This window comes from Penicillium daleae, assembly GCF_028827525.1.
Source record: "Penicillium daleae strain IBT 16125 chromosome Unknown utg000008l_segment0_segment0, whole genome shotgun sequence".
Taxonomy (NCBI): domain Eukaryota; kingdom Fungi; phylum Ascomycota; class Eurotiomycetes; order Eurotiales; family Aspergillaceae; genus Penicillium; species Penicillium daleae.
In genome coordinates, this window is record NW_026623156.1 from 6,007,821 (window position 1) to 6,021,065 (window position 13,245).

Here is a 13,245-nt window from a genome sequence, read left to right on the forward strand (position 1 = left end):
TGTACTGCCGTACAGTACTATGAAACCCCTAAGGGCGAGCAAAGAAGAAGGAAATTATTGAATTATTTTGAATTATTTTTATTATTATTAAAAAATTTTTTGGCTCTCCCTTTCGGTAATTTTGATTTATTGATTTTACGAATCGTCCCTTTTCTGTTCTACATTTATTAGTCCAATAGAATAATGCGAGAAATAGCCCTCCCATGTAAAAGATAAAAAATATCAGAAAAGAAAATAGATAAAAAAAAAAAAAAAAGGAAACAAGAGCAGATCATCCTGGTTGATTCACTCATAAGCCATCATCCTATATCTACGCAATCGTTTCCCTTCTTTCCCCCTTAGTGGAATCTCTCTTATTTACCATCTACACTGTCCTCTTCACAGAGTCGACATACCTAACCTCCATCCTCCCTCCTATCCCGTTACTCTTCTCCTCTCCATCGACGCAATCTCAACCTAAACCTGCGCGAAATCAAGAAAAAAACAAAGGAAAACGCCTCTTACCCCTACCACCCTGTCTTCCTCCCTTCTCCCTTGCGATACGTCTCGTTGATTTACACCCGGATCTACCGGACCACACTTCCGCGGCACTTCTCCTTTCCAGGGTCTCCCTTGCCGGCTGAACTTCATTTATCCCTTCTAAAGTTCTGCCCGTTGCGTTGGTTCAGATCGCGATTTTCATGACCTTCATGCTGCAGCCACCCTCGCGCTTATCATATTGAGAATTTCTGTTTTGATTTCCGCCTTTTTGGTTTTTTCGGCCTTTTTTTTTTTTTTTTTTTTTCGGGGGACTTTGTTCTTTGATTTGCGATTCGGCCTTGCTACAAACCAAATAAAAAGCAACAAGCGACGACCTGTCGAACTTTCCGCTGCTGCCAGCTTTTATTTCTCGTCGACTCCACGCCCTTTCCGATTTGTCGGGTCTGTGTCATCACATTCCTGCCCTACAATCTGCTGGTGTCCGCAGTATTTCCAGTGGCCATCTTTAAAAAGGACCCTCCTGCTCCGATCTTGACTGCATTTGCATCCACCGACCTGCGCCAGCCGTCGCCGTCTAGAACACCTGCCTTTTTTTTTTTCTTCAACTTTTCCGAACGCTTCGGGGGGTGGATTGGGAATTTCGTTTGCCTCTGTGGTAAATTCCCCTGGTCGAGAAACTACTATATAAGAATCGTTCGTGGTGGTGTGTACTTGGTAAGTTCTTCATCCTCATTCTTGAGAGAATCCCCTGCGCGTCGCAATCCAATTCCACGCCTCCGTTGCAACTTCGTCTCCACAACTATTCTCGTCTTCCTTACCAACAACTTATCTAACTATGATTGCCTCCGCAGATCTCAACATGATTCTCCGAGATTTGTCTGCTTTCAACATGGGTCGCGGCGCCTATGATACAACTGGCGTTAAGAAGCCTGGTGCGCCTCCACCACCGACGAAATAAACCAACCCTCTCTGTGATACCCTCGACTATCATTCTATACTTCTGCGCTGGCGGTCATCGCTTCTACAATTTCTTTTTTTTCTCTGGCGCATTCTCGGATGGCTGGAGTTTTTGACGCTTCAACGTTTGGCGTTTTATGTTTTCTTTCGGTCAGTCCGGTCCTTTTGCACACCTGCCTCATCTCGGGCACCAAAACTAACAGCTGGTGCAGACACCTGTAACATTATCTCTCACTCGGTCGAATTTTCTGGCATTTTTATTTTCGGTCATTATGCTTGTCTATTCGCCACTGGCCTTGAGCGACCCCATATACCCTTTTTAATTTCCTTTCTCTTTGCATCGGTTTTGGATTCTTCAGCGTCGACGCTTATTTTCGCCTTTTACTTCCTTGTCTTCGCATGTGCGCCTTTATACCTAATCTCGGATCCTCGACCTCACCTACTTTTCCGCCTCACCTCCACCTTCTCCTCCTTCCGCCAAATCCCAAGGGATTTCAACTACTTCCTCACATCTCACCTGGTCGAGCCCTCAAAAAGTGTCTTGTTTCTGTCTCTCCAATTTCCTTTGTTTCTGTGGTTCTTTGATTTGTTGTGATCACTTTGATCTCTCGGCGTTATGGCATAGACGGGACGGAACTTGTTGCATGGGATGCATGGGCTGATACCAGAAGAACCTAGACCTTCGACCTCGCGGTCAATAGCACGTTTTTGCTGATTCTATTTCTTGGACCTGTTTCTTGTACTTGGGTATTTGTATGATTATTTTCATGTTGATGTCTGTACCATAGTCTGCACACGGTTGGGAATGAAAAGAAAAAATGCATACCCCTCCTTCGCTTCCTATTTCCGCCTTCCACGGTCTAGACCGTACAGTAGCTAGTCCGATCTCCAAATAATCAGGACCGGTTCACGTAGGCCAACGGCTGTCGTGTCCCTCGGGTTTGGCACATCCACCGGGCGAGATGAGCAGAAGCGTCGGGCAGATTTGCTTAAGGATCAACACCGAGCCAGGTCCGAGCCAGGCACCGCCAGCCTGGTTCTTGATGCGGATCCCTGTCCATGCATCGGCAAATGGGTCCCGAGCGCGATGGTGGAATTCGCTGGCGCTAGACATCATCTCGCATATTGGTTGGGCACTAAGCTCCATCATGGTCAGGAACGAACTCCAGAATATATTTGTCGTACCTTACCCCACTATCTCATGAGACTTGAGGTTGGTCGTGCCTTTAAGCTAAGACTTCGCTAGTTCTCTCTCAAGTCAGGTTTGTGGCGCTTGGCTTGAATTTGTCATGTTCTCTACAGAGTAGTCATTCAGATATCTCCCTCATGCAGAAAACATATGCTAGAGGCGCAGACGCGCATGGCCTTGCTTGAGGACCATATTTCGACAAAATAGTGTGAGCAGCCAAGCAATTACATATTGACTGTAAGGTTGTCATACACCGCTGAAGGTAATTCCAGGGTAAATCATAAGAAGACCAGAAGATCTTTTTGAAGGAACGTGTTAAAGTCCCTCGGTCTTGATAAAGCAGTGGAAGCTCTTTATCGACATGTACGCTCTGCATGCCTTACCTCATATGCTGACATCTTGCGAGTTGATAAGATTCTGCGAGATTACTTCGAAGATGCCATTTGTGGTAATATTAATTGAATGGCACTGAAAGAGAAAGAAATCAAATTCGGAAAGTCTGCGGCGACTTCCCGAAGCCTGAACAACAAAACCTGGTGTATTACTTGAGACACTGATCCAAATAGTAATATATGTTTGTCCTTACCAGTATTCTAAGGATGGCTTGATCGAGAATAGTGACTTTACTGTAAAAAAAGTCCGTTCAGAATAATGCAAGTACACCGCCAATTCATGAGTATTAGTATATTAGCTGGGAACTGGATGCTATTTTAATCAGCTGATTATAAGTTACGCATCTATCTACATAGACCGGCTTAAGGAAGACGAAAGATCGTAATTAAGCTGACCTCCACATATATGGATGATATGTGGATGAGGCCGGGAGTAGCAATACCTTGGTAGGGTAAGTACACTTCAGAAAAGTATATACTGGATTGAATGTGCTCCAAGCCTCCACCCATCGGGTTCAGCCTCGGTGCCTCGAGAATGATGGGAGACGCACAGAGATAGCAATTCGTAGTACCGCTCGAGAAAGTCCGATCTTGTACAGGCTAACCTGGTAAAACACGCTGACATGACTGGCAGTAAAGTCAACATCGATCGACGTTTGATAAGGATTTTTGCGTCCGCCTCGGTATTACGTTAAGATATTGGTTGGCAGCTGAGTCAGGAGAGCTAATATCACTGGCTGAGGAGAAAACTTCTGTTCCCTTTGTGGATTTTGCATGTGGAATGAATCCTTCACAAAGTTAGCTTGTTGACACAACCACTTTCGGCCTGGATCTACGAATCGAGGTATCTGGCCAGGCAACAAGCTCTGCACCAAGGATCATGGTAAAAGACAAGCAGGGATGGCACTTGTCATACAAACTTTGACCTGGCCAGGATCATAGCCAGAGTGAAGTCCAAGTAAAGAACCTCAAGTGATTCTTCAATAAGATCTATAAGATAGACTGATGGCAGGTACCTTTGGCCTTTGTCAAGCCCCGTGACTGCTGAGGCCTCAGTTCACGCTAAGCCGTATTGGGACAACTGCCATCATCATCGACCTCCACTTCCAACACTCTCAGCTTCCCCCGTGGATTGCGACACCTTTCTTCCTCTCATCTCACTCACAAGAACAGCCACAGTAGTCGTGTTCCTGTTTCAACCTCAGATTTAGGGTCCCTACCCACACCGCCGCGCTTACAACCGAGCTTGCCAGCTCATCCGTCTGCCTGATCGCCCGATTACTTCAACAGGCGTCGCTCCCTGCACGACGGCCTAACCCGCGGTCTGCTTTAACATCATCATTACACATAATCCCACCGTCTCAGTCATGTCCGAGTCAGCGAGTGCGAATGCGCCGAAGCCAAGCAGCAGCGTCAAGCTAGTCCTGCTCGGCGAGGCCGCAGTTGGCAAGGTACGCTTGGTCTTATACCGTGTTACACTGGAACTAATGGCTGACCGCGAATTCTCCTTGCTTACAGTCATCGCTCGTCCTTCGGTTCGTCAACAATGATTTCCAAGAGAACAAGGAGCCAACGATCGGCGGTAAGAAGTTTCCCCCTCCTCCTAATGGAGGTCTAAGCCCCAAGACGACAGCGACTAGCCCCTGCTTGTCTACCATTCCATACGAACGGAAGGCTCGCTATGTCTGAAAATAGGATGATATCTTCGACGAGACACCAGCCCCCTGAATTTAACATCTGACATTGTTGATACTTTGTGCTAACGTCATCGTTTAGCCGCCTTCCTTACACAGAAATGCACTCTTCCCACGCGCACAATTAAGTTCGAGATCTGGGACACGGCCGGCCAGGAACGCTTCGCCTCACTTGCTCCAATGTACTACCGCAATGCCCAAGCCGCCCTTGTCGTCTACGATGTCACGAAGCCGTCATCGCTGACAAAAGCGAAGCACTGGGTCGCTGAGCTGCAGCGCCAGGCTAGCCCCGGAATTGTCATCGCCCTTGTCGGCAACAAGCTGGACTTGACCAACGATGGAGGCGATGATGCGGGAGCTTCGCCCGCCCCCCAGGCCGAGTCCGAATCGGGACAAGAAGGGAACGAGGGAGCTGCCGAGGACGCTGAGGAGCAACTTCCTGCTTCGGGCGACGCTCGGAAGGTGTCGACTCGGGAAGCGAGCACATACGCCGAAGAGGAGGGCCTGCTGTTCTTTGAGACCAGTGCGAAGATTGGAACCAACGTCGTGGAAGTCTTTACGGCTATTGCCAACGCCATTCCGGAGAGCAGCTTGAAGACTGGCCGTGGTGCTGGAGGTGCTGGTCAGACTGCGCTGGGAAGCCGGCCAGGCGAGGATTCGCGGGTGAACCTGGGAGACCGGAATGCTGCGACGGCCAAGGAGGGCTGCGCTTGTTAAGCCGCGAGCTATCCCGCGAGCAATCGTGGTTCTTTCGAAGTTTTTTCCTTGCAGTTTTCATTGGTCCAGGCGTCTCTTTTCTTTGCGCACCTTGTCTTGTATTGCTCGTGCGGCAATACATCCTTACTATCTGCCCTTGTGCTTATATACCTCGCCCTATCCGCGTCTCTAGTCTTCGCAATGTTAGAATTGTAAATTGTCCGCTTCATTAACTTTCAGATTTTGTATGAAGACCCCCGCAGCCAATTAGAGCCAGCCGGAGGCCCGCCTGGGTCACGGGACCATGGAATCACGGGACCACAGAACCCCCCGAAAAGAAGCCAAAACGAGCATGACCCACTAAACCTAATTGGGCACTAGCGCGCTCTAAGCGAAGCCGGCGATCCCACAGCAAATTCACCAACTCTTCGGACTGTGAGAACCACTCCCCTCCGCCGACCTCAACCCAGCACCTTCGCAGCACTCCGTCGCTCGCAATCATGGCTGCCATCAACAAGATTGCCACCAACTCGCCCTCCCGGCAGAACCCCTCCGAGCTGGAGACCGCGATTGCCGGTGCTCTGTTCGACCTCGAGAGCAACACTCAGGACCTGAAGGCCTCCCTTCGCCCCCTGCAGTTCGTCTCTGCCCGTGAGGTAAGAATTGAACATTCTGCCGACAATCAGAACTTCCAGAAATCGCGCCGAAGGAATTCTACTATGCGGTGATCTGTTATCGGTGCAAGAGATGGAATTTTGTGGTCATTTGTGGACATTATCAAATCACGACATTGAATGCCACACAACTCGATTCGGTGGAAATTGATATTGAAAAATATGGATACGATCACCAGCAAAGAGATTCCTCGACGTCGACTTCGGAGCGCAATGATTTTTTGCAATTTGTGTGCGCGCACTTTTTCTTGGCCGAACCGAAATTCTAACATGTACTTTCGCTATCAGGTCGAGGTCGGCCACGGCAAGAAGGCCATCGTTGTCTTCGTCCCCGTTCCCCTCCTGCAGAACTTCCACAAGATCCAGCAGCGGTAAGATGGATATCCCCGAGCATCGACAATTCTCTTCCCCGCGATTCGAAGTACAGTGGGGCTAACATGTACATTTCTTTTCTTCTCAACAGCCTGACCCGCGAGTTGGAGAAGAAGTTCTCTGACCGCCACGTCCTCTTCGTTGCTCAGCGCCGCATTCTGTCCCGCCCCAAGCGCTCCGTCAACTCCCGCACCAACCAGAACCAGAAGCGCCCCCGTTCCCGCACTCTGACCGCTGTCCACGAGAACATCCTCGCTGACCTTGTCTACCCCGTTGAGATCGTCGGCAAGCGCACTCGCACCAAGGAGGACGGCTCCAAGACCCTCAAGGTCGTTCTGGACGAGAAGGAGAAGGGTGGTGTTGACCACCGCCTCGATGCCTACGGCGAGGTCTACCGTCGGTTGACCGGCCGTTCCGTTGTGTTCGAGTTCCCCCAGAGCGGTGCTGAGTTCTAAGCACGTGTTGTGGATGGAGCGGGTCGAAAAAGGAGGAGATAACGGTGTATTTTGGGAATTTGCTTGTTTCTAGGTCTGAAACTCACTAGATTCAAGGAGAGCATGATGGGTGAAAGACCAAAAAATGCATTCACGGGTTTTCTTTGAGTTATGTTGCCTCCCCCATTGACTGGTGCATGGTTCTTTTTCTTAGTCCTCCGGCTCTCAATTCTCTGCGCGAGGCGACGGAGCTGAATATCCCATTCGGGCCGTGTTTCTCTCTTAATGAAGATGGGATGGGATATGTGATAACATTCCAATGGATTATTTCCGACTTTTCAACCAAAGCGCGCCGTAGTCTGGAACCCCATGGTGCCTGCTCTTAGTTTGTACATTTGAAGTAGGTGTACATACGGCGACTATAAAGTACCCAAGAGAAGTAGGACATTAGTACAAGTCCAATTGTACAAGAATGATAATCGATGTACGTGCAACACTATAGAAGAGCACTTTGGGGTATGGACAAGAAAAACTATGAACAAGACTAACACGCCTTGCCACCATCTACAAAGAGGCCTGGATCCTTCCAACGCCCAGAACCATCCAGTAAGCCAGCTCTCGAGCCACCAGATCATCTGGTTTCGACGCCTTCCCAACGTTCTGCTGTTCAAGCTGTGCCTCCGCATCCCATTCCATATGCACAAACACCGGGATCTCTAGTACATCCTCATCCTTCTGGAACGAAGCCACGATGTCACTGTCAATTGCCTGGCCGCCTTCTGCCTGCGTGCCCGGCAATGTTCCTGGAACCACTTCCAACACGACTGTAGTCCAATTTCGGCCCTTTTCCCAGACCTTCCCGGCCTCGGGAACTTTCTCGCCGCCACGCATACCTATAATCCGATCACTGAGCGGTGCAGTCGCATTCTGCAATGCCTCATCCCATACGTCGCTGTTGGCGCCGATTTCGAACTGCGGACAAAGCACAGTAACCTTAGTTGCCACCACGCCCGGGGTCACGGAGGGCGTAGCAAGTGTGATGCGAACGGGGTCAAACATGTGGTTTTTCAGAGTAAGAAGGACATGGTAAGGCCGAAGGGGAGATAGGGCATTCAGATCTGGAGCTGGGGCCGAGCCTGTAATCGAAGATGTTGAAGGCTGGGCAAGAGGACGTAGAGTCGGCAGCGGGATATAGCTCAACGCAATGAGGCGAATGCGGAAACGCGTGGACTGAGGCTTAGTCTCGGGTTTCACTAGAATGTGCTTGCATGACTTGCAGCGCTTCGCGCGTTTCGTGCGCAGGAGGACTGGAAGCGGCAGGAGCTCGTCCACAAATCGTACGTCAGGCGATTGCTCTATACGTTGGCCGAGAGATGCGACGCCATCCCAGCCGCAATCCGAGGAAGCGATACGCTGAATAAGTCCCGAATCAGTGTCCTCAGAGGCAATACGGAGGCCCTCACTGGCAGTGAGAGCCTCACGCATGACCGGGGGCTTGGATTTGGGTTTCTTGTTGCCGCCATACAATCCGCTCAGCCGTGAAGAAGATGCATAGAGGGACATCAGTCGGTTCAATGCTCCAGGCGATGAGAATCCAAATTCTGAGCTGAGAGGATCGCTTGGAGAATTGGAAGTCTCTGATATTTGTGTACGATAGAAAGATTTCAAGGCAGCAAACCGGGCTTCTGCGCCGAGGTGAGGTGTAGGTATCGGGGTTTCCTTGGAAGCAGGCTGCTCTCCATCGCGTTCGCCAGAATTGGATTGTTCATCAATAGATGCAAAGTTAGACAAGGGTGACTTCAAATCGCCGAAGGCGCGCGATCCCTGTCGCGACCGGCCGTCAAACGTAGGCGTGGTTGTTGAATCGGTCATCTTCTGCAACTGGCTGCGGATGTTGGTGGGCTTGTCGAACTTGATACCAATATCGAGTGTTGTCCATAGGCAATAGCCACACGACAGAACCCAAGGACCTTGACCACTACCGTTTCCGGTGACGTTCTCAATGGTACTCACAGCCAGCGGTGCTGTACAGACGGGGCAATTGAAGCAATTTCGCCCACACCTGGCAGTTGCAAGTGTTAGCGAAATAAAAAAAAATCGAGTTGAAACTCCTTTAGGTAACATACCGACCACCGTCACTACGCACCATGCTGCTTGGTGTCTCAAACAGGCAATTGGGACAGTACCAGCTCACAATCTCCTCCGTTATGCATCGTGGACACTTGATCTCGTGGCAATCCTCGCAGTATAAAAGTTGTTCAGGTGGGTATAAGGAGAAATTAGACCGAGGAGATCGCGGATCGAATGTCTGTTCTTCCTCTTCCTCTTCAGCCTCCTCGTTTGGTAGGTTTGTCTTGTCCTGATCTTCCTTGGTCTCAGCATCCCGCTCTGGGGTGGATTTCTGCGGCGTTTCTCGAGACCTTCGCTTCTTGGACGGGTCAGGGACCGGCGTGTCTACACAGGGACAGGATATATAGGTGTATGGAAAGGGTCGGGACATTTTGAAGGTGAAGGTGGGAGAGATTTCGTAGTACCGGTGCGAGAAAGAAAGGAGGTCGTAACGCTCGGTCAATTCATGCTTCGTGTCGACCGGAGGAATTTTGTACTACGAAGAAGGGCCTGGGAAGATGTTGATGTAGCGCGGCAGTAAAACAAATTGGAGGCTTATCTGGTTCAACTGTCAGTCATTGTACTTGCAGCACGAGCTCCAGTTCGCAGTTGAGTTGGGCGCAACTCGGGGGAGGGGGAGCGCGTTGATGTAAAAGAACTGACTAAGGAACAAATGAAAGAGAATCAATGCTTGTCGCAACCCTGTGAGTTTTGACAACCCGGAATCCAGCTTCTCAAGGGCTCGAAATAAACGGGTCGACAGAAGTGCAGTCGCTGGCGCAGCGTGGAAGTGTGCGCGATCGCGGAGAGGGAGCTGCGGAGGTCCCGCAATCAACAATCGACGTCAGAACAAAATTTTAGGACTCGACACCTCCTGCGCCTGCAACCCGACCACTTTGCAAAATGGTCTAGAACGCCAAACTCACTTCCACTCCCGAGAAAGCTTTTAACTCGAATCAAGCTATCATGATCTCCCTTCACACATTTCGCGGTACATTTTCCCGGAGATGCGTCGCTGCAACCTCCGGCGTCAGAACCTACGCTAGCCAGACGCCTGGCAATCCCATGATAGAGATCTTCAACCGCAAAACGAAGCATCTACAGAAGGACCGCGCAGCTCGGAATGTCGAGGAGAGCCGGAAAACAGATTACCTGAAAGATGAAGTGGCGCTGCGCTTATGCGAACGGTTGCTAGTAAGGAATTCCTCGAAATCAGGGCCTTGTGATCAAACGACGCCGGAGACAATTGCTGATGCGGACATGTTCTTGGATTATTAGGATATCAAGCGCGACTTCCCTAATGTGCTGGATCTGGGTGCGAATAGCTGCAACATCGCGCGGGCATTAACAACCCCGAACCTCGACATCGCAGCGCCCGAGGGCACTGCAACACCAGCATTGGCAGAGCGGATAGCGAAATTGACATGCGTGGACACATCACATGCGCTGCTGCACCGAGATGACGAGCTCCCTTTTAATAAAGAGATCAACATTCATCGTGATGTGATCCCTGACCTGGAGACACTGCCCTACCAGCCGAACACATTCGATGCGGTCCTCTCGTCACTATCCATGCACTGGATTAATGACCTACCTGCATTGCTGGAGCAGGTCAACACTATCCTCAAACCAGACAGCCCCTTCATTGCAGCAATGTTCGGCGGTGATACTCTCTTCGAACTGCGGGGATCACTGCAGCTTGCTGATTTGGAGCGCCGCGGCGGTGTCACTCCCCATGTATCGCCGCTGGTTGACGTGCGAGACGTCGGAAATCTACTGAATCGCGCAGGGTTCAAGATGCTCACTGTGGATGTCGAGGACATTGTGGTAGAGTTTCCGGACTCATTTGCGCTTATGCAGGACTTACAAGCCATGGGTGAGAGCAATGCCATCATGCACCGTGAGGCTGGACCCTTGTCACGGGATGTCTTGCTGGCCAATGAAGCCATCTACAGGGCAATGTACATGGAAGATGACGCTCCAGGTATCCCAGCAACGTTCCGGATGATCTACATGATCGGATGGAAGGATGGCGGCAACCAGCCGCAGCCGCTCCAACGCGGTAGTGGTGAGCTCAACCTCAAGGATATTCTAGGTGGTGGTGATTTCCAAAAGCCGTGAGGGTAATACAGCCCAGCGAAGGAATGAAACAATAGGAGGGTTCAACATAATGTCATAGTATATCGATTGTAAAACAACCACGCTGAAAGCAAGACACAGAGGAAGATTGTCCACAAAGGAAAAGTATGAAATACAATCAAACCTCTACCAAGACAACAAATAAAGGAGAATCCACCCTTCTGCTTCTGCTTAAACCGTCCGGCGGTCCGTCATGACGCGGACAATAGACCCAGTGCCTGTCAACTCCACCAACTTCTCGTGCCAGTTCAGCAGCACGCTCATCTGCTGGCTACTACCACCCTCACCGAGGTTCCGGGCCTGGATCTGAGAGAAACCGGTGGCTTGAGGGGAGACGGTCTTGCGAGGAGACTGGGCTCCACTGCTAGGGCTTGGCGAGGACATTCCCTTGTAACTGGTTTATGTTAGTACAGATTCGGGTTACCAGCATGCAAATGCTCCAAGCAGTACACTTACATGTACTTCATCAAACAGTCCGCTCGCTCCGACCCGCCTTCACCACCAGTCACACCCTCCAAAACACGACTCATCTCAGCCTGCCGAATACCCTGCAGTACCTCGATCACTGTAGCAAGATGCACCTCCTTAGCACGGTCGTCGCCGCCCAGCGGCGCAGTGTCCAGAACGTGGCGCAGCGCGCCCTCGGCATCACCACTGCGCAACAGTTGGCGAACTTGTGAAGCAACGTTGGCAGCATCACTAGAGGTTTCGGGCTGAGGCAGCGTGGCAGGGAGGAGAGTTTCCATGGGAAAGTTGACCGATGACTCGGGGTCGAGCTGGTCGACGTTGATGGTGCGGTAGTTGATTTGCGACATGATGGCGGTTGCGCTGTAGCTTTTGGAGGTAAAGCGTAAGAGTACCGGGAGTGATGTGATCGGTGATACAAGAGACCGCAATGAATCGAAAATTCCTAGACGTAGAGTTCGCCGATAGGTGCTGTCGTGACCTGCTGGTATGGCGGTGCGAAACCGGGGGCGGGGAGATCGGACGTATGGGAAAGTCCCCAGAGGCAAAAGGAGACGAACGATGCGGGAGGTAAGAAGGCGAGAGCAGTGTTGACTACTTGGAATTGACCGAATACTGCAGATTGCAAAGCTGTAGTGCCAATTGCCTTGACGAGTCAATAAAGAGGGGATGGATGGAGCTGCTGAGCACCGCCGCTGTGGGGGTGACGGAGTTTGAGTGCCTCAGGCAGAAACTGCTATCCCGCTGCCTGGTCCCAACAAGAGCAAGTATACCCTCGACCACAGTTTACAAGATAGGCTGTTAGGTGTTTCATTAGGGGTCATTCAAGAGTTTATAGGCTTTTATCCATGGAAATGTGATTGGAGAGTCTTATGTATGCCCGTGGTCCTGATTTTTGCTCCTACGTATGTAGAACAATAAATTTACACTGACTAGGTCAGTAACCATTTTTATCGACACCCTTTTCCTCATAGACTTGTAACAGTAAGTTAGAAGTTACATTCCCTACAAGCAAAGGATTAGCGTCCAAATATGCGAGAGTAAAGCCTAACAGGTTTACCAGCTTGGACGTGCACTGATGTACGCGCTCAGAATAGGACCAAACACCAATCCCATATTGGCAACCATGGCCCACGGAAAGATAAGTCAAACGCGGTCCTTTGAGTTGAACATGTCTGCAATACTCACTGCCATCTCAAACTATTTAATGTGGCTTAGCTCCCTTAGTATGTAAAGCCCATAATCCTTCTATTTGCCACTCTGTTTATAAACCCCTGCCATTCACATTTACTTGTAATTAATATATCGCAATTTCAACTCGGTCCTTCTGAGGATGCGAATCCTCACCACGCTATTTATCGTTGCCTTTATCTCACTGGGCTTTACTCAAGACTAGCCACCTGCACCAAGCTGAAGAACGCGGCGGTTGATCCTTCAACATTTGGTTGGTACTAGCTGTAAGTTGTATTCTACGCCTCCTTTCTTGTTTTGTGACTCAGTGGTTATCGTTATAATTCATATATTTTTCAAATTCAGGCATGGAATCCGGCGGTGACAATGACTTTTCTGCCAACATTGTGCTCTGTTGTGATGATGCTACACCCCCTGGTGTAAGTTTTATTTTAGCCTTTCCATTCTACCTCC

At 50.1% G+C, this 13,245-nt stretch overlaps 6 protein-coding genes across 6 annotated transcripts; 3 read left to right on the plus strand and 3 right to left on the minus strand.

Annotated features, from left to right (window-relative positions):
• Positions 1-2,344: 2,344 nt before the first annotated feature.
• N7458_010654 (uncharacterized protein) lies at positions 2,345-2,587 on the minus strand (the record flags this gene model as incomplete). Its single annotated transcript, XM_056914036.1, has 1 exon — positions 2,345-2,587. One exon carries the CDS (start codon positions 2,585-2,587, stop codon positions 2,345-2,347), a length of 243 nt encoding a protein of 80 aa, XP_056762885.1.
• A 1,798-nt stretch (positions 2,588-4,385) lies between these two features.
• On the plus strand, positions 4,386-5,429 carry N7458_010655 (Rab family GTPase; the record flags this gene model as incomplete). The annotated part of the gene is made up of 3 exons (XM_056914037.1): positions 4,386-4,469; positions 4,537-4,600; positions 4,795-5,429. The coding sequence occupies 3 exons, from the start codon at positions 4,386-4,388 to the stop codon at positions 5,427-5,429; spliced, it is 783 nt and encodes a 260-aa protein (XP_056762886.1).
• Positions 5,430-5,908: 479 nt separating this feature from the next.
• Positions 5,909-6,909, plus strand: N7458_010656 (40S ribosomal protein eS7; the record flags this gene model as incomplete). Its single annotated transcript, XM_056914038.1, has 3 exons — positions 5,909-6,064; positions 6,371-6,453; positions 6,546-6,909. 3 exons carry the CDS (start codon positions 5,909-5,911, stop codon positions 6,907-6,909), a joined length of 603 nt encoding a protein of 200 aa, XP_056762887.1.
• A 543-nt stretch (positions 6,910-7,452) lies between these two features.
• Positions 7,453-9,388, minus strand: N7458_010657 (putative dynactin Arp1 p62 subunit RO2; the record flags this gene model as incomplete). The annotated part of the gene is made up of 2 exons (XM_056914039.1): positions 7,453-8,950; positions 9,015-9,388. The coding sequence occupies 2 exons, from the start codon at positions 9,386-9,388 to the stop codon at positions 7,453-7,455; spliced, it is 1,872 nt and encodes a 623-aa protein (XP_056762888.1).
• A 575-nt stretch (positions 9,389-9,963) lies between these two features.
• N7458_010658 (uncharacterized protein) lies at positions 9,964-11,118 on the plus strand (the record flags this gene model as incomplete). The annotated part of the gene is made up of 2 exons (XM_056914040.1): positions 9,964-10,191; positions 10,276-11,118. The coding sequence occupies 2 exons, from the start codon at positions 9,964-9,966 to the stop codon at positions 11,116-11,118; spliced, it is 1,071 nt and encodes a 356-aa protein (XP_056762889.1).
• Positions 11,119-11,307: 189 nt separating this feature from the next.
• On the minus strand, positions 11,308-11,951 carry N7458_010659 (actin-related protein 2/3 complex subunit 5 family protein; the record flags this gene model as incomplete). The annotated part of the gene is made up of 2 exons (XM_056914041.1): positions 11,308-11,530; positions 11,593-11,951. 2 exons carry the CDS (start codon positions 11,949-11,951, stop codon positions 11,308-11,310), a joined length of 582 nt encoding a protein of 193 aa, XP_056762890.1.
• Between the last annotated feature and the right edge of the window lie 1,294 nt (positions 11,952-13,245).